The 25,123-nt window shown below is 42.0% G+C and overlaps 1 protein-coding gene across 2 annotated transcripts in view; it reads left to right on the top strand.

Annotated features, from left to right (window-relative positions):
- Positions 1–25,123, top strand: part of VWA8 (von Willebrand factor A domain containing 8) — a 189,884-nt gene that overhangs the window by 118,434 nt on the left and 46,327 nt on the right. For both annotated transcript variants that reach the window (XM_078784476.1, XM_078784480.1), the window contains 8 exons: positions 2,349–2,471; positions 4,007–4,071; positions 4,399–4,524; positions 4,616–4,725; positions 4,908–5,062; positions 18,391–18,544; positions 19,837–19,918; positions 20,336–20,543. In XM_078784476.1, the coding sequence (XP_078640602.1) occupies positions 2,349–2,471; positions 4,007–4,071; positions 4,399–4,524; positions 4,616–4,725; positions 4,908–5,062; positions 18,391–18,544; positions 19,837–19,918; positions 20,336–20,543 (1,023 nt within the window). The remainder of the gene's footprint in view (positions 1–2,348; positions 2,472–4,006; positions 4,072–4,398; positions 4,525–4,615; positions 4,726–4,907; positions 5,063–18,390; positions 18,545–19,836; positions 19,919–20,335; positions 20,544–25,123) is intronic.

Below are 25,123 nucleotides of genomic sequence, written 5' to 3'. Positions count from 1 at the left end.
TATATATGTGTGTGTGTGTGTGTGTGTGTGTGTGTGTGTGTGTGTGTGTGTGTGTGTGTGTGTGTGTGTGTGTGTGTGTGTGTGTGTGTGTGTGTGTGTGTGTATGTATGTATGTGTATATATATATATATATATATATATATATATATATATATATATATAAATATATATATATATATTGTTTTTGGACGTATTGTGTTTTTGGAGGCATTTTGTCTTCGGGGGCATTAAGACTTTGGGTTGTCCATCCAGCTGTGTGTTTGTGTGTTTGTGCAAGAGGCACCATGCAAGACAAGACGGAAGCCTCTCCTCAGTGAAAGACACATGAAAGCCCGCTTGGCGTTTGCAAAAAAGCACGAAACCCTTTGAGTACGGATGACGTCCAGTGCCGCAACCCGCAAAAAAGTTTTGTGTACGGATGACGTTACTACACGTCATCGACGATACCTATAAGTAGATCGTCAGTACGTGGTTGCATTCCCTTAATGCCAAATTAATCCCATACCAGCGGTATTTTTATCAAAAAAAAAAATCCCGTACTCAAAGGGGTTAAAGGACTCTCAGACTGTGAGAAACAAGATTCTGTGGTCTGATGAAACCAAGATTGAACTGTTTGGCTTCCGTCTGGCCACTCTGCCATAAAGCCCAGATCGGTGGAGTGTTGCAGTGATGGTTGTCCTGGAAGTTTCTCCCATCTCCACATAGGATCTCTGGAGCTCAGCCAGAGTGACCATCGGGTTCTTGGTCACCTCTCTTACCAAAGCCCTTCTCCCCCGATTGCTCAGTTTGGCCCGGCGGCCAGCTCTAGGAAGAGTCCTGGTTGTTCCAAACTTCTTCCATTTAAGAATTGTGGAGGCCTCTGTGCTCTTGGGAACCTTCAATGCAGCAGAGATTTTTTTTGTAGGCTTCCCCAAATCTGTGCCTCGACACAATCCTGTCTCTGAGCTCTGCAGGCAGTTCCTTCGACCTCATGGCTTGATTTTTGCTCTGATATGCATTGTCAGCTGTGAGACCTTATATAGACAGGTGTGTGCCTTTCCAAATCATGTCCAATCAATTGAATTTACCACAGGTGGACTCCAATCAAAGTGTAGAAACATCTCAAAGATGATGAAGAGAAATGGGAGGCACCTGAGCTAAATTTCAAGTGTCATAGCAAAGGGTATGAATACTTATGTCAATGTGATATTTCAGTTTTTTATTTTTAATAAATGTGCAAAACTTTCTAAAATCCAGTTTTCTCTTTGTCATTATGGGATATTGAGTGTAGAAAAAATGAATTTCAACGATTTCAGCATAAGACTGCAACATAACAAAATGTGAAAAAGGTGAAGGGGTCTGAATACTTTCTGAATGCACTGTATATACAGTGCCTTCAGAAAGTATTCACACCCCATGACTTTTTCACATTTTGTTGTGTTGCAGCCTGAATTTAAAATGGATTAAATTGAGATTTTTTGTCACTCATCTACACATAATACCCCTGAATGTCAAAGTGGAATTTTCTTTGAAAAATTTCTACAGACTAATAATGTCAATACTTTCTGAAGACACTGTATATAACATTGCAGTAATAAACACAACTTACTGCATAACCAGCTGGTTCTGGCAACTGACAATAACACACAGAAAATACCTTAATATATGTACCGGAATTTCATGTCATGCTGCTACAGTACAAGTCAGACCGTTTCTTAGCCTTGGAAATATTCCACATGCAATTTCGACATCAAAGAATGGTTGGTAGTTGGACTTCCAACTCAAGGTTTTTTGCTGAAATAAATAAATAAAAAGGAGCCAAAGCCGAGATGGTCGATCACTTCAACCACAATCATCACCTAGAAGGGCACTCACTAGAGAACATACCTCCGCCAGGCTGATTAGTTTATGTTTTGTGTCCACTGATGGGCCAGATCTGGATTGGGACCTTAACCAAAATCTAATCGGCGTGTTCTTTTCACCTAATCAACTCGTCCACTAAGTTTTGTCATAACTCGTCCACAACTTTTTGAGATATCTTGCTATATGTCGTTTTTGCCCTCACCTCTCAATGGTGAAGAAACACTTTGAATTTAAAAAGTCGCATCCGTATCTTCACGGAAATCTAATCAATTCGTCCTTCTATCCACCAAATTTCATCCGAATCTGTCCAAAACGTTTGGAGATATCCTGCACATAAGCAAACAAAGAGACGGGTGAAAACACAACCTCCGTCCACCTTCGGCAGCGGAAGTAATAATGTGACCAGAAAAGTTTTACTCACCTGTGTATTTTTGTGTTTCTGAATATTGATGAATGATATTTTGAATGTTTCTCTTCTATATTGACGGATTCAATGTGATGTGCAGAGTAATATGCTGCTTCTGTTGAATCTGGGAAGTGGTGAAGTGTGCCAGCTGGTTCTACCATCTAACAATGCTGGCACTAGCAGGACGCATCGGTCAAGCTGGTGGGGAGGACAAACAGCGGAGGTTACCTGCAGCACCAACACCACTTTATTCTTCATTGACACAACGTTGATTACACTTCTCACGATCTTTTGTTTAATATGAGCAGGTGGTGTGAATTCATTCTGCAGTGATTCTGTCTTGCCAACTTTGCGTTCTGCATCAGCTCACAGTGGGCAAAAGCAAATATGTTGGGTTATAAGAAAAATAATAGAATTAAAATCCAATTTTTGTTTTCAGTGCTTTTCAGTAATCTATTGAGCTTATGTACAAATTATATGCAGGACAAAAATATTTGTAAACATCAGTGTACTTCATGCAAATTTACAAGGACATTCATAGATAGAGGACAAATGTATCTCGTATGGGATTTGAACTTGCATTCCCAACATAATGAACCTGGGGCTTAGATTGAAACACTAACAGGCCAACACTTTTAATTTCAAGATGAAAGTACATGTCAGACAATTAAGTGAGGTAATAGGCAGACACGGAATGTTCAAATATTTGAGTTTAATGAGAGGAGCATACGTATGGGAGATAACATGAGATCACATGAGATAGCAGTTGGCCAAAACAACTACAAAATTGAATAACTAGGCAAAGGGCAGGATTGGATAAATACAGAAATATGTGTTCACAGAGAGGGTAATAAAGACCAACAAGAGAATGGAGGGGAATGGAGAGCTTGGATTTGGGAACATTAATAAGGAGTGAGTTACTGGATGAACAAACATGCAATTCATGGTTGGTCATAGGGATGGATGAGAACCAGTGGAAAACTAGGAAGCCACCAACTTTCTCTACCTTAATACTTTACAATCACAATTGTAAATGTCTTCGTTTTGTGAGCAACCCTCTGTGTTTCATAATTAAATAGAAGGGCATTGTTCTGTACTTTGGTTACCATAGACCTTATTAATTGAGATGTTACATCAATGTAGTGCATACAGTAAAAATGTAGCTCATAAAAATGTAGGTCATAAAATATAAAAATAGGTCATTAAAATGTAGGTCAGAAAATGTAGGTCATTAAAATGTAGGTCATAAAATGTAGGTCATAAAAATAGGCCATAAAATGAGGTCATAAAATGTAGGTCAGAAAAATAGGTCATAAAATGGTCATAAAATGTCGGTCATAAAATGTAGGTCATAAAAATAGTTCATAAAAATAGTTCATAAAAATAGGTCTTAAAATGGTCATAAAAATATCGGTCATAAAATGTAGGTCATAAAAATAGGTCTTAAAATGGTCATAAAAATATCGGTCATAAAATGTAGGTCATAAAAATGTAGGTCAATCCCATAGAGCACTGGTACGGTTCACCAGAGGACCTGGGTTTGATTCCCGGTCTGGGCGCATAATTTCCCCACATATATCAATAGGTTATTTATAATTCTGTTCATTTATAAAAATGTAAGTAAAGAGATTAATTAATTTAATGATATTGCTTGTTCGAGTTGTTAAAAATGAGTAGGGAAACAATTTAATCAGCCAAATGTCCTCTTTGTGTTTGTTTTCTTCTCTCACAATGTTGCGGGTGGTTTTCCCACTCTAGACCGTGTACCGAATGGCAAGGAATTTTTCCAAGGATAACTGGCTTGTGGTTTACAGAGAAGGAGGGTGAGCCTTGCTTTTTTTTTTTTTTTTTAATCTCTATCGCTCTCTCTCTCTCTCTCTCTCTCTCTCTCCTTCTCTCCTTCTCTCCTTCTCTCCTTCTCATATTTCACCAGAGCTCTATGGGATTGACCTACAACCACACCCTCTTCCATTACCCATTTTTCATTTTTTTACCCCCCTTAACCCTTTTGTACTTTGCTTACCTCATTAATTTTTCATTTCACTAGATTCCTCACAGTGTATCTCCCTCCCTCATCTCTCTCTTCCTCCCTCTCTTCCTCCCTCTCTCTCTCCGTTTTGTCTTTCATATGTGTTTCATATGATGTGAAGGAAACGGTTGGACATTGTGGAAGTCGAGAAGGGAAATCTGCACTCTGTGTTTTTGCCTTTCCCTGTGGCAGCCGTCTTTCTCACCTCTACCAACCATTGGCTTTTAATCGAGAACGGAAACAATCGGTGAGAGATTGTGAAACTGTTTCATTGCATATTTTAACCATAACACTTTCCCCTTTGGTATTTCGCCATGTTTGTCTGTTTCTCTCTCCAGGAAATATTCCTTGGACTGGGCAGATTCTGAGTCAAATATGTCCTTTGCCTCCTGTCAGCTGCAGCCTTTGCATGAAGAATCACTCAGTGTGGGCTTTGGTCTTTCAACTGGTGAGTAATTTCACTTCAGACTCAACATCTGAGTTGTCCATTCAGAAATGACAAAATGGCGGAAAAATAAATATATGTTCATTTGAAGTGCAGGATTTTAGAATGAAAATGCAGTTTCAGATTTGAACAGATGTCGCCTTTGTCAGAAAATGAGTACTGCCACCTTTAATCCTCCACCCTAGCTCCAGATGGTTGCATCCCTGGTGGAATTTCAGCCATGCCAATATCTTCAGAAACGCTTTCTACCGCCTTGCAGCAGTCTCAGACATGTCCCGCTCACCTTCTTGCTCAGCCCAGTTCTTTTGCTACTGCTGTTCTAGGTTACCCTGAAACCAAGGTATAGTACACTATCAGATTGCAACATCTGCTGCAACATGCAACTGCAACTTCTTCTTTGATGCTCCTGATTCAATCATGTGATCTCTTTCTTGACTACAGCTTTAAATACTTGGCTATATTGTCTTCACTCTCTTTTTTTCTATCGCATTTTTACATTACCAAAAGTATTCCAGGTCATTAATAAATTAAGCTGCACTTTTTATGAACAGCTCTCTCTCTCTCTCTCTCTCTCTCTCTCTCTCTCTCTCTCTCTCTCTCTCTCTCTGTCTCTGTCTCTCTGTCTCTGTGTCTCTGTCTCTCTCTGTCTCTCTCTGTCTCTCTCTGTCTCTCTCTGTCTCTCTCTGTCTCTCTCTGTCTCTCTCTCTGTCTCTCTCTGTCTCTCTCTCTGTCTCTCTCTCTGTCTCTCTCTGTCTCTCTGTGTCTCTCTGTGTCTCTGTCTCTGTCTCTGTCTCTCTCTCCAACCGAAGCAGCTTGCTGAGTAAGTGTTTTACTGGGTAGTTTGCCGTTGCCTTCCCAGCAGTAGTTGGGGCAGGAATATGGAATTTAGCCATGGTGCCGGCGATAGCTCGCCTACTCTTCTTGAAAGACACCAATGTCCACCATTGTGAGACATCACATTGTCAATGTACAGATTGTCAATTCAATGTCTCCACCAACTCATGTCGACAGACGAGACACCGGTTTAACATCCATCCTAGTAACGGCACACACAATGATAAATCACCCTGTCTGTAAAACACTGGGATGACAGTTTATAGCTGGGTCAGGATTCAAATTCAGGGTCGACAGCTTAGAGGTGAGTATGCGTATCTCTAGGCCATTCTGCCGGCCCGGACAGCCCAATAGCGAAATGATAATTATCCCAATACTCTTTTCAGAAACTGAAAATCCAAATCCTTCATACTGTAGCCTTCAGCAATACTTTAATCCACAATCTTTTTCTACCAATTCTGTCTTTTTCCACATTATTTTGCAAAGATTGCAGGATCTCACAGATACTTTGGAATCTTTCACGTTTTTAATGAATTTGTACAGATGAAAGTTGAGTTCATATGTGTTTTGTTTTACTCTGTATCGTCCTGTCTTTTACCGATGAAAGAAGTAGTCAGGTTCATTATGTTCAGATTTATAATTTCGTTCTTTTTTTGTGGAGATTAGCAAACCTATACATTTTTGGAAAGCTTATAGCACCAGGAATCCGAAAAACCATGTTTCCATTTGCGCAAATTTTTCTTTGGCGGCCATATTGGATTTTCAAAATGGCCACCATCGGAAACCTATTTTTCGCGATATCTCAACATCCGAACCACCTAGAGTGCTGATTCCAACACCTATACCCACATTTTTGGGGATGAGGAATCACATGAAGCCATCTAAAATAATCTACACCTACCCTGGGATACCAGGTGGCAGCCTACAGCGGATTTTCAAGATGGCCACTTTCAGGAAACATGTTTTTTTCTGAATATGTATACCACATTGAGTGATGTTTCACCTCAGTACAGTCATAGTCATAAATGGGATCATTTCAACATGTTCAGTTCATGTACATGGAAAGTCATTATATCAGACCTAATAGTTCATTTAAAATAAACCTCATGAAGCTCACAATTACTTACCTGTTGTCGTTTTATATATTTGCAGGTCTTGAGAGAAGATGAGTGAAGTTACGACTCAGCCCACACAGTGGCAGCACTGCATAATTTGTCAAACCGCTTCAGCAAAATATGGAACGCTTGTCCAGCAGCCCAAACCGGACTCGTTTGAACACTTGCTACAAACCCTTAATGATAGAGCAGCCTAGCATGATGGAAAATATGTTAAAATTCACAGTCGCTTAAAGGATGAAACAAGTGAAAGTCTGCAATTCAATAATGCAGTTTGGCATCGTATCTGTTATTCAAATGCAACCAACAAAGAGAAGGTACAACGTGCCAAAGACCACCATCAATATCACATTTCAGCCGGCTCCTACACAGAGAAAAAACGTGGACAAAAGCGAAAAAGCACAGAACTGGACGAACCATCAACTTCCACCACCAGTCCGTTTACACGTTCTGCAACAGCTCCATTCATTAAGGAACATTGCTTTTTCTGCCAGGAAGATAACGAGCAAAAATTGTACACATTGAGAACAGAAAACGGTGGGAAAGCATTACACGATGCTGTGGAGCTGTCTGGAAATCTCACCCTGCAAACTAGGTTAAACACATCCATCTCACCCACTGATGCACATGCAATCGATGTTCAATACCACAAGTCATGTTGGACAACAAATGTATTCCATGTGTTACGTACCAAGGATAACAAGGGAACAACAGAGAGAGGTCATCCGTTTCAAACATCATGTTTGATTGAGTTGATTAGCCTTGTCGACTGTCAAACTCAGAATAAACAATACTTATCCATGGCACATATTGAAACAACATACATCAACTTGCTTGGTGGCACAGATGCATTGGCGCACCACTTCCCTGCATATAGTAGACACTGGCTCAAGGAGAGAATTCTTCTAGAACTACCACACGTAACGTCTGTTAGGCAAAAGGACAGGAAAAAACCTTCTGTTCTTTACTCCCCAGATGCATGCGAATCCGATATGGTTCAGTCTGCCATGATAGAAAGTGAAGTAGACGATCTGAATATTATCTATAAAGCAGCAAAGGCATTGCGCAGAATTATCAAGAACTTCCACCAACAGGAAAACTCATCCGATGCTATACAGGTCACTAGCAGCACAGATGATGTTCCAGCAGCACTCCACGCAATGATCAGATGGGTTATGGTGGGGCCAACAGAAACACTAGAAACTGAAAAACGAACCACTCACGTTAACAGAGAAGTACTCACTGTTAGTCAGATGCTATTGGGTGGATTCAAATCTGACAAGCAAGTGAACTATAGGCCCAAAACTGATTCTGCGACCTTCCGATCAACCAAATCACAAGAAACTCCACAGTCTCTAGGATTAGCCTTGGCAGTTCACCATGACACAAGAAACAAGAAACTCCTGGAAAGTCTCTGCTCTCAAGGTTACTGTGTCTCGTACAGTCGTGTTATGCACCTCGAAACAGCCCTAGCAAATGCCATTGTGGAAAACATCCTGAAGTTCCAAGGACTTTATGTTCCTCCATTTTTGAAGAAGGGAACTTTTGTGTTTTTTTGCAGCTGATAACACAGACTTTGCTGAAGACAGCGTGGATGGCAAAGGGACAACCCATGGAACAATCATTGCTGTTTATCAAAAACGTGACACTCAAGGAGAAACATTGGCGCCACAACTGAGCATAGCTGACACTACCAGTTTGTCAGTGACCCCGTCCCAGGTTCCTATGCTTCATTGTGACAAGCCGGTGCCGAAAACCATAAAGAGAACAGACACATTCCACATCAGCAAGGATGGTATATCACCAGCGTATCACCTTACACATCTAGGATGGTTGGTTGCTTCTATGATCACCAGAATGCAGAAATCAAACAGCACATATATACCTGGTTGGGCAGGATACCACTCATTGCTGTCGGGTAGTCACAGTTTGACACAAGTCGGAGTCTTACCCCTTCTACCTGAAGTAGCACACGAGTGGTCGACTCTTCTGACCGTCATCTCTCAGACAACTCAGCTAAAGAACTTAGTTGTTGGTACAAGCCACCCTACAGTCATTTCCTGGGATATGGCCCTCTATGAAAAGGTGATAAGGCTGCTGGATGCAAGGCCAGACCTGAAAGGTACCGTTGTACCTCGGCTTGGCGAGCTGCATGTGGTCATGGCTGCTTTGAGAGCCCTGGGTACTTCCATTGAGAACTCAGGTATTGATGACGCGTGGATAGAGGCCGACCTCTACGGACCTTCAACAACAAGGCAGATCCTGAGATGTTCGCATTACAAACGCACTCTCCGTGCTCATATTTATTCATATATAGCACTTTATGAAATGGCGCTGGACCTGTTCTTCAAAGATTATCCACAGTTGAAAGCCGTTTGCTCAGATATGTCAGAAGAAATAGACGAGGCATGTTCAGAAAAGGACAAGTTCACCAAAGCCACAAGTGTGAAAGAAGCCAACACAAAACTGTTGAATGTCATCACTACAGCTGATGTTGTGAACATATTCAAGACTTGGGAAACAGAACAATCCAAAAAAGCCATGTTCAAGTCCTTGATGAATTACCTGCATCGAGTGGAGACAATTCTGTTCTTTGTGGAAGCTTCTCGGGACGCAGATCTCAAACTCCACCTCGAATCTGGTGAGGCACTCAGCAAGCTATTTTTCTCCATGGATCGTATCAAATACAAACGTCTTTGGCCGCGATACATAGCAGATATGTATGACCTGAGGAAGACGCATCCGGCCACATACAGGGAACTCGAGAATGGAAATATCTCAGTAACGAAATCTAGCATCCCCTTTGTATCAATCGGTGCAGACCACGCTTGTGAACAGGAAAACAGAGCAATGAAGGTTCATTCTGGACTTCCAGGCATCTCCAATAATGCCAATGCAAGGCAGAGATTCTTTATGGCCTCTCCAGAATTGTCACGGCTGACCAGAGAATTCAAAGATCAGTTCGACACCAAAACAGACAAAGTGACAGAACACCACGAACTTAGTCCGAGGGCAGTGAATCTGAACAATACAGCGGTTGAAAAGATCAAGACTGCTATCATGAGTCATGGCAATCCATTTACCACAGAAGGAAATAGCATATACAACTTGATCACACATGCCTATGTCCCAGAGGAGCACACGTCACAAATCCTGAATATCGACAACATTGGTCAACACTTGTACGAAGAGTATGTTGACGAAAGAATCAACGGAACAGTCAGCTTATTTGCACCCGTGAAAAAAGAAAACAACACGATGTACTTGTCTGGTGTGAAGAAGACCAAGATCATGCTCAGGGACAAGTCAGTCGACTTGAAGGAAACAAAAGACTTGTATGGAAGGCTGATGATATTGACAAAATCAAGCCGTGATGTTGACCAGAAAGACGCAATAGGCAACTACGAATTCACCCTTACACCTCGCGCCTTGTTCGCACCAAACGGTGACCTGCTTCCTTGCCTTGACAAGTCAAAGTTAATCCATCTCCTTGTGAAACATGGAGACTTAGCTCCGGGTGACTTAGCTCCGACCTCAAGTCCTCAAGCTCAAGTCCATAACTCTGCAGCTATGAAAATAGCAGTAGTCGACGCCATGGTTCTTGTACAGAAATTGTCGACAAAACCAGCTGCAACAGTAACCGTTGAAGATCTCAGTGTCAGCTTTAATACCAGATTGATGTCACTGACAAGACATTTTGACGAAGTTATCCTCGTGTTTGATACTTACAAGGCCGATTCGTTGAAGCAAAGCACAAGACAAAAAAGACGAGGGGGGCACAATCCAGTCCAGTACCAAGTGAAGGACAATACCAAGATCCAACACATCACCATGAAGCGGTTCTTGTCACACGATCAGACAAAGTCAGATTTGGCAGAATATCTGGCTGAGAAAACGTTGGAGTACAACAGAGATGCCTCCAAGCTGATAATTATATGTGCAGCAGGAAAGGCCAAGAGTAACAAAGGCGTGCATTTTGAAGACAATAACCATGAGGAGGCAGACACTCTGATGATTCACCAAGCAGTGCTGGCAACTCGCCGCAATCCCAACGCAGAACAGCTTACCTTCTTCTCTCCTGATACGGATGTCCTGGTCTTGGTCATAGCTAACTATGATGTTCTGCTCAAAAACACTGCTGTCTCCCTTGTGTCGGGCCTTGTGCAAGTACAACCAATCTGGAACAATCTTGGCGTCGAAAAGGCCAAGGCATTGCCAGCATTCCACACATTCACAGGAGCAGACAATACTGGACGGTTTTCGCGAATAGGCAAAACAACATGGTTTGAAGCTTTCGTCAGAGCCGATAGTGACGTGATACAGGCCATGAGAATGCTCGGTGATGCTGCAGATGTGACCGCAGATCAGATGTCCAACTTGGCAAGATTTGTATGTGCAGTGTACGTACCAAAGGGAATATGTATCAACAGCATTCCGGAGTTGCGCTGGTACCTCTTCTGTAAACACATGACTGAAAGTCACAAGTTACCTCCAACGCTAGGGGCTCTAAATCAGCATGTTGATCGTGTACATCTTCAGGCAAGGGTATGGGCTCAGGCTACTATCGCACATCAAGTGTTCCTGGATCCACAGCAACATGGCTACTTCAAGGACAACGATGGGGAATTGAAACCACTAATGACAGATGTACCACCAGCACCGAAAGCAATACTTGAGATGGTCAGATGTCAGTGCAAAGGAGACTGCTCATCGAGACGGTGTTCGTGCCGTGCCAATGACTTGGCATGCACAGACTTGTGTTTGTGCAGCTCCGAATGTGAAAACGACGATGACTGTCAACCTGTTCTCTGCTCTGACGACAGTGATGAGGACATTTGAAAACCTATGAGGACAAAATGTTGATGAATGTTGACAAAGATAAAATTTCATCTATGGGAAATATTCTATGTTCAAATAAAAGTAATTATTACATGTATAATTATGGATTGTATAGCCTCATCTCTATATACTTACCTCTTGAATACATAAATCACCTGTTTAGGATATATGAGGGATGTGGTTTCATAATTATGATCCGTGTGCCACAATGTAGCGAAACATCACTCAATGTGGTATACATATTCAGAAAAAAACATGTTTCCTGAAAGTGGCCATCTTGAAAATCCGCTGTAGGCTGCCACCTGGTATCCCAGGGTAGGTGTAGATTATTTTAGATGGCTTCATGTGATTCCTCATCCCCAAAAATGTGGGTATAGGTGTTGGAATCAGCACTCTAGGTGGTTCGGATGTTGAGATATCGCGAAAAATAGGTTTCCGATGGTGGCCATTTTGAAAATCCAATATGGCCGCCAAAGAAAAATTTGCGCAAATGGAAACATGGTTTTTCGGATTCCTGGTGCTATCAGCTTTCCAAAAATGTATAGTTTTGCTAATCTCCACAAAAAAAGAACGAAATTACATAACAAACCTGACTAAAGCCAACTTTGTAACAATCCACCAGTATCATATACTTACACTATATAGTTTCCCTTTGCCTGTCAGCAGGGGCATTTCCCTAACTGCATCACTGTTTTGCACTCAGGTCTTGAATTGGCATTTATTGTTTAAAAAAATAAAACTGAAAATAAAAATTTCAGTAAAAAATAAAAATGAGCAACTACTGTCTCATAAGAAGACTAGCTGGAACCGAATCCAGATCTTCACCAAAATCTAATCATTTCGCCCTTGTCACATACACTACCTCTCTGCCAAATTTCATCTGGATCCGTCCCCAACTTTTTGATATATCTTGTTCACGGACGGACAGACAGACAGACAAACAAATGAAAAATTGGTCAGCGACCGAGGATTTGCCGGAATGTACTTTTTTATCGGCCATTTTGGACAAATATGGCGGCCGAACCATGTGACCGATGACGTCATTATTTGTTTTCTAAACTAATTTATTCCTTGATGATGCTCAAGAAATTTCATCTTGATCAGATGAAGTTTTGTAGTTGTCGAATTATGACGTCATAATGGAGGCACCTATGACATCATCATTAACATATTTTATTCCCCATGGAGAGTTCTTTACAATGAGTCATGTCTCAATTTGTTCTATTCAGCACTTTCGGAGATATAGAGGTGCAAAGTTTTTTGGTTTTTCCAAGATGGCGACCGAACCACGTGACCGATGACGTCATCAATTGGGCACAGTCTATTCCAGGGCAAGACAAATATGTGTGTAAAGTTTGGCGATTCTATGTGCAACGGTGTAGACGTAGTGCTGCGCACAGACAAACAGACAGACAGGCAGACAAACCAACCGATCAACATACTTGCTTTTCTTTTCCGGCAAGTAACAAACAGGGGTGAAATGAAAAAGAAAACTGAATGCTTGGCACAAGACGACTACTGTATATTTTCTCTGCTCTATTTTCACAAAACTCTTCTGGATGTAGTAAGGGCATTTTATGAGATATTTCACAAATCTGTTAACTAAATTGTTACCAAAAAATTTCTTCACCAATATGTTTGTAAAGGTGTGTAATAACATGTGTTAAAATGTTGAAGTTCAACTCCCGTGGGAAACCCAGAAAAAAAGCTGTTGAATTCGGGTACCGAAAAATTATTTTCGAGAATTTTTATTTTTTTTAATCGGCCCTTGGCGAAATTCGGACTGGTATTGACCGAGTTATTCAAAATATTAACTTATATATTAAGTAACTTATGAGGGGTCAAATAAGGGTTTTTCATGATTCTGAGTTGATTGTTAACATTTATATTTTCACTTTTACATTTACACACAAAGTAGCTTTTATTTCACATACATATATAATACTCAAGAGTTATTTCTCATTCACAATGTCAGAAGTTTCAACAGTCATTGTCTATGTCTTCTTCAGACTCAACAACATCATGACTGCAGTTTCTGCATGTAATGCCATTACAGACTTCACAGGCCGAGATGCACGTGACCCCATTCTTCTTGCAGCTGCATCGCCGGTTGCTGCAATCTCCATGACAATTACAGCTCGTGAACTGCAATAGCTCCTCAGGAGCCGTGGGGTCCAGTGTTGGAACTGGCTCATACCCATGCACACCTATTGTCCATCCATAGTCACTGGGGTTCAGAGACATGCTCTGTAGAAGGATCCAGTCCCGGGTCTGCAGGTAGGCACGGAGTGAATGTTGTGCAGCTGCACCCTCTGTTGGAGGTAGAGTCTCTGGTTTGATCACTCCTGCCGCTGCCCAGAGTGTGTCACCTGGAGTGAGGAGTGGCTGATCATGAGCCAGGGAGGAGGAAAGCTCAGCGAGGGGGAGAAACATGATCGCGTTCGTTCATATCTGTTTCCTGTTCGTAAATGGAATAATCTTTACTTCAGTTCCTCTCAGGATCTTAGCTTTGTCGAGTGCCTTCAACTTCACCCGGGGGAAAGCTGCTGTTGTCTGTGGATCTGGCAAAGGTGGTGCCGGAGAGGTGACTTCGATCCAACCCATTGAGTGAAAGGGAGTGTTTCCGTGAATAGAGACAATGTTTAAATCTATATTGTCTCCAACAAACTGAGTGACTGCATTGTTTGTTTCCCCAACCTCCATAAAGACCACCTGATCATTACTTGACAATTCACTTTCACTGGCTGGCACTTTGGCTGTCATCACTGATTGATCCTGAAGCGCAGCATCAACCGCAACCTCATCATTGATCTGTTCATCGGTTTCCTCCACAATGGTGTCAAGAGTGCCAGAAGTATCTGGAACATCATCTCCACTCCTACTATTAAGGAAGCAGTATTTGTAGTTTTGTGTCTCCGTGTAAGACTCAGTGTATCCCAGCCGGTGGAACTTGTTGAGCATCCATTTTGACCCAAATCTATGATCAAGTTGTATGGCAAGCCCCATTTGGTGTGGCAATACTCCAGACCGAGGTCGACAGGCCTTAATAAAATTCTGCCCCCAAATGGCAACTCTTTCGTCTGTCTTGACAATCGGTCTCAAGAACATCTGAAGGCTTGCAGGAACAAGTGTCAGCTGACTATCGATGTCAGTCATACTGTGTGTGGTGGGGTATGACTTTGGACCTAAATCAATCAAGGCAATATCATTGGATATGAACTTGAGTGCCGTCTTTATGATCTGAGTCTTCTCATCTCCATGGTCAAGATTAGCATGATGCACTCGCAGAATATTGGCGGTGCCATCTTTGAGACAGAGTACATCTGCCTTTCTTTCCTGTGTTGTGAAATACAAGGTGTCTTCGTATTTCTCTAGAAGTTTTATCTTTAGCCAATGCTTTGAATAAGAAAGGCTCTTCTCTGGTGACTGATCAAACTCCTGCAGCTTTTCATGGACTTGGTCCATGTTCATTACCCCATGCTCTAATTCTGAGTCTAACCATTCGCAGAATTCAATAAAAACTGCCTCTCGCTCCTCATCAATACTCCTCTGTCCTCTCTTCCTTTTTCCTTCCTCATCAGTCTTGGACAAACTGTCACCTCTCGCAAACATAAGTTTGCATCGCAAATGGTACAGTGTTTCTTCTGCTACCAAGTCGTTGATCCCTTCCAGGCGTCCAGTGACTTCAGTGCCCCAGTCATCCCCGCGACTCCGTGCTGTCTTCAGCAAGCTTGCCTTCAGTGTATCTGCAGTCAAATTATCTGGCACTCTGTATTTCTTTCTAGCTTGTGCTGGATTATTTTTGTAGAGCTGGGCTGGTTGGTTGCAAAGAATGCATACATCCTTATACAGGAGGTCAACTGACTGTGATCTTCTAGAACTGCAGCCAGTTGATGAACTGAACTCACAAGTAGTGCGTCTTCTCTTCAACTTTGATGACTCTTTCTCTGCCTTTGATGCTTGAGCTGACTTCTTGGTGGTTGCAACAAAGTTGTTGTACAGATCATTTTTACACTTCTGGTGGTACCTCAGTTTTCCTTCCTTTTGAGCCTCCTTCATACGTTCCACAACAGTAACATTTTCGACAGTTTCTGCTTGTTTCAATAAAGTTGAGTATCCCTTTGGAGTTGCCTGTATGAGCCTTTCAGCTGGTGTATCCGAGCGTGCACAGATGAAGCAATTGAGCACAGGTGGAGTAACGTCTTCATCCATATTGCTAGACTCCATGTCCTGCAAAGTAGAAAATGAGATATATTTAGAAATAATTTTTCCACAAAGGAGTGTCTGTGGTGAAATATAAATGTTAACAATCAACTCAGAATCATGAAAAACCCTTATTTGACCCCTCATAAGTTACTTAAGGGCCGATTAAAAAAAAGAAAAATTCTCGAAAATAATTTTTCGGTACCCAAATTCAACAGCTTTTTTTCTGGGTTTCCCACGGGAGTTGACCTTCAACATTTTAACACATGTTATTACACACCTTTACAAACATATTGGTGAAGAATTTTTTTGGTAACAATTTAGTTAACAGATTTTCATATGTTTCCCTTACTAATAGTACTTTTCAAATGTTTCTACTCCTCAGACAGATTAACTGCTTAAGGGTGTCGTACTGGTGAACAGGTGATTTTTTTTTCTTTTCTTTTTTAGCTGAACAGTTTCCTTATAGTCTTATAAACAAGAACCATGCTATTAGAGGTCATAGAAGTACCCCTAATTATTGTTATCTTTACACGCAATTTACAAGAAATATAATATTTTGCATGAAATTTGTTATAACTTTAAATTTGCATCATTCTTTTGGGCTGAAATTTGGACAGGATATTCAGAATATCACTTGCTTTAAAATGATGAAGGCTTTTGTTTATAGGAGTAGCCATTGTGGATTTATTGAAGGACAACCAAGTTTTATCTGGTAATTGGCATAATTAGCTAATTAGTGAACATTTGACATAATTTCACAAAATCCTCTCATCAGGTAGTAGAGTAACACATGTATAATACATGTACCAAGTTTTGTGTGAAAATAATGACAGGTGACATAGAAGATAGAAGTCGAAATGTGTTCTTTGTTTTTCCTTGTTTTTTATTGACGGTCTAATTTATGCAAATTATATGCATGTAATATGACAAAGAAGCGTTGAAACTGGTCTGAGTTAAAGCCAAGATTATATCTTTCAAGAAAAACTGAAAATTAGATATTAACTTGACTTTGTTTTTGTGTAAAGGCCTCTCAAAGGTACCTATGTAGTTTTCTCAATTTTTCACCAGTACTGCACCCTTATTGTAAGAACACCAAGAATCTCAACAATCTTCAATAAGCTTCACTTTGGAGTATCATTGACAGTTGAAGAAACACAAAAGTTTACTTCTGACAGGAACACTCGGTAAAAGCAAAGACCGTGAGCAAAGAGATTTTGGTGATCACGATAAAATACAAAACAATGCGGTTGGATATCTCAAAGTCCACGCGCATAGCCATATATAATGTGGCCAGTCATGACTGGCATGTTTTGTGGCTCCTGCACAGAAAACAGCTTGTCGACATCATCAGGTTTATTTTTAGGTAGTAGGTTATAGACAGCAACCATGCAGGATAGTACTACCTTCTGACTTAGGAACGTTAAAGTGGTGCCCATCTTACACTCTCCGTGTCGGGATTGCTGGTCTTAGACTTTCTGTCTCAATCAAACTACAGCTACCGGGCTAGCTTCAATCTTTCTTACAAACAAACGCCATACACTTATCATCATACACTTTTATTACTCATTTTCACTCCTCACCTTTATCAATGCAGCTCTTTTATTTAAGTCCTGGCCTCGATGAGGACTATATAGTCCGTGACTGAAGCCTTCAACATAAAAAAAATGCATTCAGCAGGTCTACCTCCAGTTTATGATTAACCTATCAACAATGAGCAAGTGTCCATGTAAGACATGACAGTCGGTGAATCCATGATGAAATCGGTAAAGCTGTGTTAAATATTTGCCAAGGAGTTAGAAGAGACCACAGAATGCTGCATTTATTTCACACTGTTCTTCACCAATGGAAGATGAAAATGTCATCACCAGCTGTTTTCCCCCATATATTCCCATAACTTCGGCATCCTGCATAATGATGCAGTACCCCTGTGAATTCTAGCCAGATTTTGGAATCTGGCCGAGATTCAAACCCAGGCTAGACTAGACAGCTCAGAGGTGATTGCGCATACCGCTAAACTATCGTCCCAGCCCATAGTTACCCAGTGTGGACTGGCATGTATGTAAACGAACCGAAATATAGCCAGCAGATTACCTCTCCATGAAGGTCATTAATGAGCCAGCTATGTTGTTGCTGACATAATTGGGACATGGTCAATCTCTGAAGATTATCTCGGTTTTCTGGATTCTGAAAATCCAAATCTACAGTTTAAAAAAAATAAATTCCATTTTCTATTATTTTGTTTTATGGTTTGTTCAAGGTCAAAATTCTTGATCATTTTGTATTATCTTTCGTTTTAAAATGCATGTTGACACATATTTGGTAAAAAAAATAAAATCTATTGACTCATTTTTGTAGTTGCAATAACAATAATTTACTATTTAAAATCGGAGCCTTCCCTTCAGGGAGGTAAAGGTGTCAAATATTTGAGAGCTGTTGACCAAGGAAACTTTTAAAATTTCCATCTCCATGTTGATTGCTGACACCAGCTATAGCATGTGATAGGAATGGTGAATTATTTTGAGAGCAATTGCTTTTCTCATGGAATAAATTTATGCGCTCTCCTTGCCAGTCACAGTGGTAAATATAAATGTTTTATGCATAGAGTCAGCTTTTTCCCAGTCAGAATAAACTTTGAGGATTAATTAAAATTACATTGTAATTTTTTTTTTTCCAGCCCCCATATCAGGTACAAATATGGCCCCGAGAAACCTCCCTACCCTTCAGAAACCAATCCTTCTGCTCTCCTGTGGCCTTCCTGCCCAACTGCGGCCAGATTGTGCGGGCTCTACCTGCAAAGCAGGTGCCTCTGGATTTGTTTCACTCTCAGGGTGGGTCCCATTCTTTATGTATTTCATACGGAATCAAAATATGATTGAAATTTGCTGAATGTTCACTTAAGATCCTTCTTTTTTTCAATTAAAATTCCGAGGCTGAAACTGATGCAAGGTGCGAGGCTGATGAAGCAACCGTATAGACTATAGATCATGGGAATGGGCAAACAAAGTACAGATTATCACTTCAGCAAGAGCAAAACTGTCATGTGTACTCCAGGAGGACAATGAGAAATTCAGCTGGAATATGTAAGTCATGGATAAACAAGAGAGAGACAGCATTCATGAGAGTATTGCATCAGTTGTATTGTGTGTGTGGGAAGAGAAATTAGGTTGTTTGTTTTATTTGTTTATCCTCCTCATTGGCTAACCCCCGCTCTAGCAGGGAAAATGGCCTTTAAAATGCATGTTGTTGTTGTGTTGTATCCTCCTCATGGTGTTAGGCACATAAAGCGACCGAGGCAGTATGATTAGCTAGCGGTTACAATCCTGGACGAGTCACCACTCCGACTCAGGATAATCGATTGAGAGTGCAAGAATTTGGAATTTTGTTTATGGTGCCGGCGATAGCTCCACCTACTCTTTGCGCAGGACACCGTGGGATATTTTAACGTCCACCAACTAATGTCGGCAGACGGGACTCCCAATTTAACGCCCATCCAGGGAGGACACACATTGATGAATCACCCTGCCCGTAAAACACCAGGATGGCAGTTTAAAGCTGGGTTGAGACCCAGGCTAGACAGCTCAGAGGCGGGTGTGCATGCCTCTTGGCTATTTTGCCAACCCCAAAATTAGATTGTGGTCCACTGCCATCTCAAAGCTGAAAGGAAAGGTTTATGAGAGGACAGATCCAGGATGGTATTGACCCTGTTCCCCATACCCTGTATTGAGTTCTGCCCTTCTACTGTCATTTTTCATATTTTATATACAGCACAATGTCTATGAAACATAATTTTAAAAAGTTTATTCAATCTAAAACTTTCATCAAACACTTGAGCTCTTGCAGCAAGAAAACCCAGACATCACTCGCCAATGTAGCTGACATCTTTTTTTCTTTTTTTTTGGATCAAACGTTTTCAGTCTCAAAAGTTTAGGAAAACATCTTGTCACAACCAAAGTGTTTTGGTTATCTTGCAAATAAATAAGAATCTTTTAATTTGATTTGGAGTAACCATTTCATCTTTGCACATCTGCACATGGAACTTTAGCAAATTTAAAATTGGTGCAGTGTAATGTGCAGCACATCAAGTAATTTGTGATGTACATGCTGATTTGTTTCTTTCCAGGTGAGAAATCCATGCGACATTCTGGTTACCTGGAGGTTACCGACTTGGGCACCCAAACAGTGAAATACATTGGTGTTCCTAAGTACGTACCATTGTATACATGGGAAAAGGCATGGTAGGGTACGGGGGAGGGTTGCGAGGGTAAAATCGGTGAACATTACCGTACATGTATGCCATGCATACTGTGAAGATAGTTGTGGTTGGTGTGAAGTCGAAAATCCCAACATCTTTGTGCTCTATTATGTATATGTCTCCTGAACCTTGATTCCTCGTTTTAACAAGTCTAGAAGCCAGACTTTCATCACAAAACAAAACAAAATGATTTATCAGACTTTCATCACAAAACTCCAAAATCCATCCACAATCAGAGCAAATACAAGTGTGTGGTTTGGGATGATGGGAAGCACTGGCTTAAATATTTAACAAAGAGAACATGTCCTTGTAACCTTTGATATGCGATTCTAATAATGAATGGCCCATGACTCATGCACTGTGCCAGTCCAGCTGAAGATCATCCATACTCTGGGTGGCTTGCACGACTCTCAGAAGCCGGTTTCCTTTTAGCTGAGATGGTGGATGGCACTGGTGTGGTTACGGTTGACACAGATGGCCGTGTACGCACCTGGGAAACGGAAACGAGTTCCCTCCAGCGCTCTCTCTCTGAATGGCGAACAATGGCCGGAGCAGCAGATGACAGGCCACTGCAGGTTGGTCCAATATTGACACCAACCTTTCACCATAGTATGCATCTACTCATGTAAAAAATTTAAGTGATAATTATGACGTCGTAGGTCACATGGTACGGGCGCCATCTTGCTTAAATTTATTTATTAATTTTCTCGGAGACCGTTGGTGCAGTTTACACGAAATTTTCACCATAGCCTGTCATGTATAATTTTTAGTGGTAATTATGAGTAAAAATTATGACATTATAGGTCATGTGGTGGTGCCATCTTGTTTCATTGAAATTAATTTAATCATTTCCTCAGCAACTGTTGGTGCGATTGACATGAAATTTTATTGTACCAGATACAGCCCGTCTACTCGATAGTCTGCACAATCCCTCAGGCTTAGATTTTTTTTTTTTTGATTGCGTATCATAGGGGCTCCTAAGGGGGTTCCCCTCAAACTTCAGATCCATACTTGTCCCTTATTTACTTACCAATTGCTATAAAACTCGATACACCCCTTATACTTGATGGTCTGCAGGATCGCACGGTTTTACATTTTCTGATTTCGTATTTTTCTAATTTGGATCATTGGGGTTCACAGGGGGAGAGGGGTTGCTCCCTGAAACTTTGGGTCCCTAATCGTCCCTTATTTACCAACCAATTACTCTGAAACCCAATACAGCCCTTTTATTCGATGGTCCGCAGGATCGCACGGTCTTAGATTCCTTGATATCATTCAGGAGGGTTGTTAATGATGACTTAATTGGTGCCTTCATTATGACATCATAATTTGATAAGTACAACGCTTAGATACGATATCAGTTTGAAATTTCTTGAGAGTGATCTACGCAACAATTATATTGGAGAACGTAATTTTATGACATAATCGGTCACGTGCTCTGCCAGCTATATTGGATCAAAGAAAATGCCCTTCATAAAAAAACAGAAGAGTTGGCTCGCACCAACTCGACTGCATGGTGTAAGTATTCTATGAATACCATGGAGTTTAAAACATTCTCAGTTCTCATTATGAGATGACATTGGGTAAATCTCAGTTCTAAATGTTGCACTATCTGAAAAGATGTTTTGTGTACAAGTGTTACGGGGTCCTCCCCTATCCTCTGGTCTCGGGAAACCTCCGAACCCCGAGAGGGTCCCCGGCAGAAAGATATGTTAGCCTTGGTTGAAATTAATCAATAATGAAACCCTCAATGAAACCATCAAATGAAACAATCAAATCAATAATGAAACTACACCAAGGGTTATGAACAAACAATAATATTGTTGCGGATATGAGGACTGTATTTTTTTTGATTGTGTGTATTATTATTAGTGTTCATTCTGCACCTCCTGCCTCCGGAGCTGTGTAAAGGTCAAAGGGCGTCCCATAATTAGTCCATAAAGCATCCACACTACAGCCAATCATAGAATACCCCTGTTCAATAGTTATATCTTATTATGTGTTTTAGGGTAAGGCTGTGTCTCCCATTAATTGAAATACTCCATTGCACCAGTGAAAGAGATAGATTCCCTTCATTCCCATTCCCAAAACTTTCATTTCCCCTTTCGTCATTGCCAGGCCTCGAGTGCCATTGCCAATTACCTCCCTTCCAATTGCCGCCATTGGCCACGAGGCAGGGTTGGGGAAGAAAGGCGGGTCCCCACCTCGTCATAGAGGGGAGGAGTGAGTCAGCCCCACTCAACCAACCACGAACAAGGGGTTGGACTTGGAGAGGGTGTGGAGAGAAACATCGAGGAGGTTCGCGAAGGTTGAGGGGCGGGGCCTATATAACCCACAGCTAGGGCGTTTCCCAAAGAGATGAGCTTTGACAGAGAGACGAGAGGGAGTCCAAGCGGTTGAGTCCAAGAGAGGCGCTTTGAGTTGAGTCCGGGAGAAGTCCAGAGTTGAGCTGCAGCTCGAGCCACCGAAACAGCACTTACTGCAGCTCGAGCCACCGAAACAGCATTTACTGCGGCTCGAGCCACCGAAACTGCATTTACTGCAGCTGGAGCCACCGAAACTGCAGCCACAGCAGCGTGAGGCCTGGACGGTAGTTTGGAGCAGGGCCGCGAAGGCGCGGCGGCTGCCCAACGAGTCGATCGGCTGCAGGACCAGTTGGACCTCCCTATCCCGCCAGCCATCCATCTCCCGCCAGTCCTATCATCATTCCCCGCGTGAGTCTGTCCTTGTTTGTTCTGTCCCTGGGTTAATTAAGACTGTAGGTAAGCTAGCGTTGCACTGTGTATCTAATATCTGCTGTAAATAAACGTGACTGCTTTCTTCCTGCTTATATGTGTAAATAATAAATCCAATTACTCTTCTGTACGTCTTCTTACTCTTTGTATTCGGTCGCTTTAGAGTTTTCCATATTGAGCAGCTGCGGTGCGATACGGCCAACGTTTGGGTGGAATCGGGTTCTAGTCGGGGAATAACTGTTCGGTCGCGGTAATACCACCGCTCGGTAAAATAACATCTTTAACCGCGTCCGTAACAATATATTATAAATCACACCGGAATCACGACACAAATAATAATAGCAACCCCCCAATAATCCCTATCTGAAGATGGTACCACCTTATCTAGTCCTTTACCCAAACTCACGGCACTCCCCCAATGTCTCTGTACCCCTCCACGGCGAAGTCGATTCGCTCCAGCGATCGTTGGATCAATGTCCGATCAAACTCAATTGAGGCGTGGACGATCGAAGCAACCCAGGTCACGTGGCCCAATACCCAGCCAAAATAGCAGTGGAATGGGAAACCTCCCAAAGGTCATAAAGGAATGGGAAACCTCCGACGTACACGTTTGCGGTTCAATCAGCGAGTCTCCTTATAATCCTTCAAAAGCCACTTTCTGGCACAGCCGTCCCCGGCAACCCACCGGGGAATAATGCCCGGCCGACGCGACAAAAACCTTTTCACTGAAGGTTGCACACATGGCGAAAATGGCAGACGGCTTTCACTCGAACTGGGGCTTTGAGGCAAGGATACTCTGGAACCTCAATGCAGATACCCGACTACCCAGGCTCCACAGCACTCCGGCGATATCACCTATCGAACGAACTTCCTTTCAAGGACGCAAAGTTCACTCGCACTGTACGCTTGACCGCTCGGTCCGGAGCTTCCACAAAAACGTCTTTTCACGATCTCCTCACGCCTCTTCTTCTTCGCTCCCTTTTCTTCCGGGTCACGATCCGATTTCCGACCACATTTTACCAGGAGCGCTTTTAAACCTTTTAACCACAATAACCCTTTCCATTAAGCCACAATAAGCATAATCTCTAGAACCAACAATGATAACAATAACAACTATAATTAGGGCCGAATCCGTAACACAAGTCACAATATCTTGTGTACAACTTTGTTTTTATTAATATCTTCCCGTAGATATGGAATAATTTCAAACTTTTACTGAATAATCTTTTCCCAATGAGAAGCGTTTCCATTTTGCAGGAGAGCAGGGGGTTGGGACAGACAGCATTAGCCTACTTTTTATACCTAGCAGGGACCCACAGAACATCTGTATAATGTAAAATGTGACTTCAAATACTCAACTTTCCCCTCACAAACCCCAAGTGTGAGTGTTCCAAATCCCACACTTCGCCACTTTGACAGTCAAGGGTCAGATAACTCCGAACCCAACAAGTCTATAAAAAGACCACGGACATTGTTTATAGCACTTGCCTCTCGCCGGATCTCCATGCCCAGAGTCGGTTTACCATACCTGAAAGTTGAGTGAAGCAGATGGTGAACCATTACTTTGGCTACATAGCAGCTATTATTTGGCCGAGTGAACCAATACTACATGCCACACTGTTGTTATCTAACGGGCCGACTGGTGAGCTAACTATTCCCAGAAGTGCTAACTCAGACCAAACCCAAGCAGGATAAGTCAACACACAAAATCAACTCTTTCTATAATTTATTATGCACTGCAATTGAGTGGGAAACTTGCGGGAGGACTGGCAGTTGGGAATTTGAATGAGAAAACGGCTGGAGAATTCAGAAAAGGGAGGGCTGTGGTATCTCATGCTGAGATGCGAGGGAAGGCAGTAACTTCAGAGCAGCTTGCCGGGGTTTGTGGAAGGGGGCTGGATGCGTGTCGTGTGAAAAAGCTGCAAACAGTCCAGAAATAAAGAAATTAAAACAGTCAGAAAGGTGGGAAGATTGTCAAGAAAATAAAGTTGGAAAGTGAAGAAGAAGCATCTATGCTGGTTTGGAAAAAGGTACGGAGAGAGAAAGCGGAGGGCAAAGTGGTCTCAAGCTTTGTTCATTCGGAATTTTACAGCGCAACTCTGGTCTATTCGTATCACCTTTCCAAGCTCCAAGACCAGATCAGACGAGAACTCTGAACTGTCTGAAGTCTCATGGCGTTCCCCACTTCCACCTCCCCCGTTCCCTTGATCTATGAGGATCCCCATTGGTTTAGGGCTTATGGGGGCGCACATACTTCCCATGTTGGTGAATAGCGGGGCCTTGCCTCACGACCCAACAGCAGTGCCTGATTGGTGGACCTTCACCGTAGTGGTCCCTTTTTGGGAAGGGGGAGGGGGCTTGGAAGCCCGAATGCACCTGTCAATTATGATGGATGGCTTCCGTTCGTGGGGCGTAGGGAG

The sequence above is a fragment of the Myxine glutinosa genome, chromosome 1 (genome assembly GCF_964187855.1).
Source record: "Myxine glutinosa chromosome 1, kmMyxGlut1.1, whole genome shotgun sequence".
Taxonomy (NCBI): Eukaryota; Metazoa; Chordata; class Myxini; order Myxiniformes; family Myxinidae; genus Myxine; species Myxine glutinosa.
This window is presented reverse-complemented; position numbering and strand designations above follow the sequence as displayed.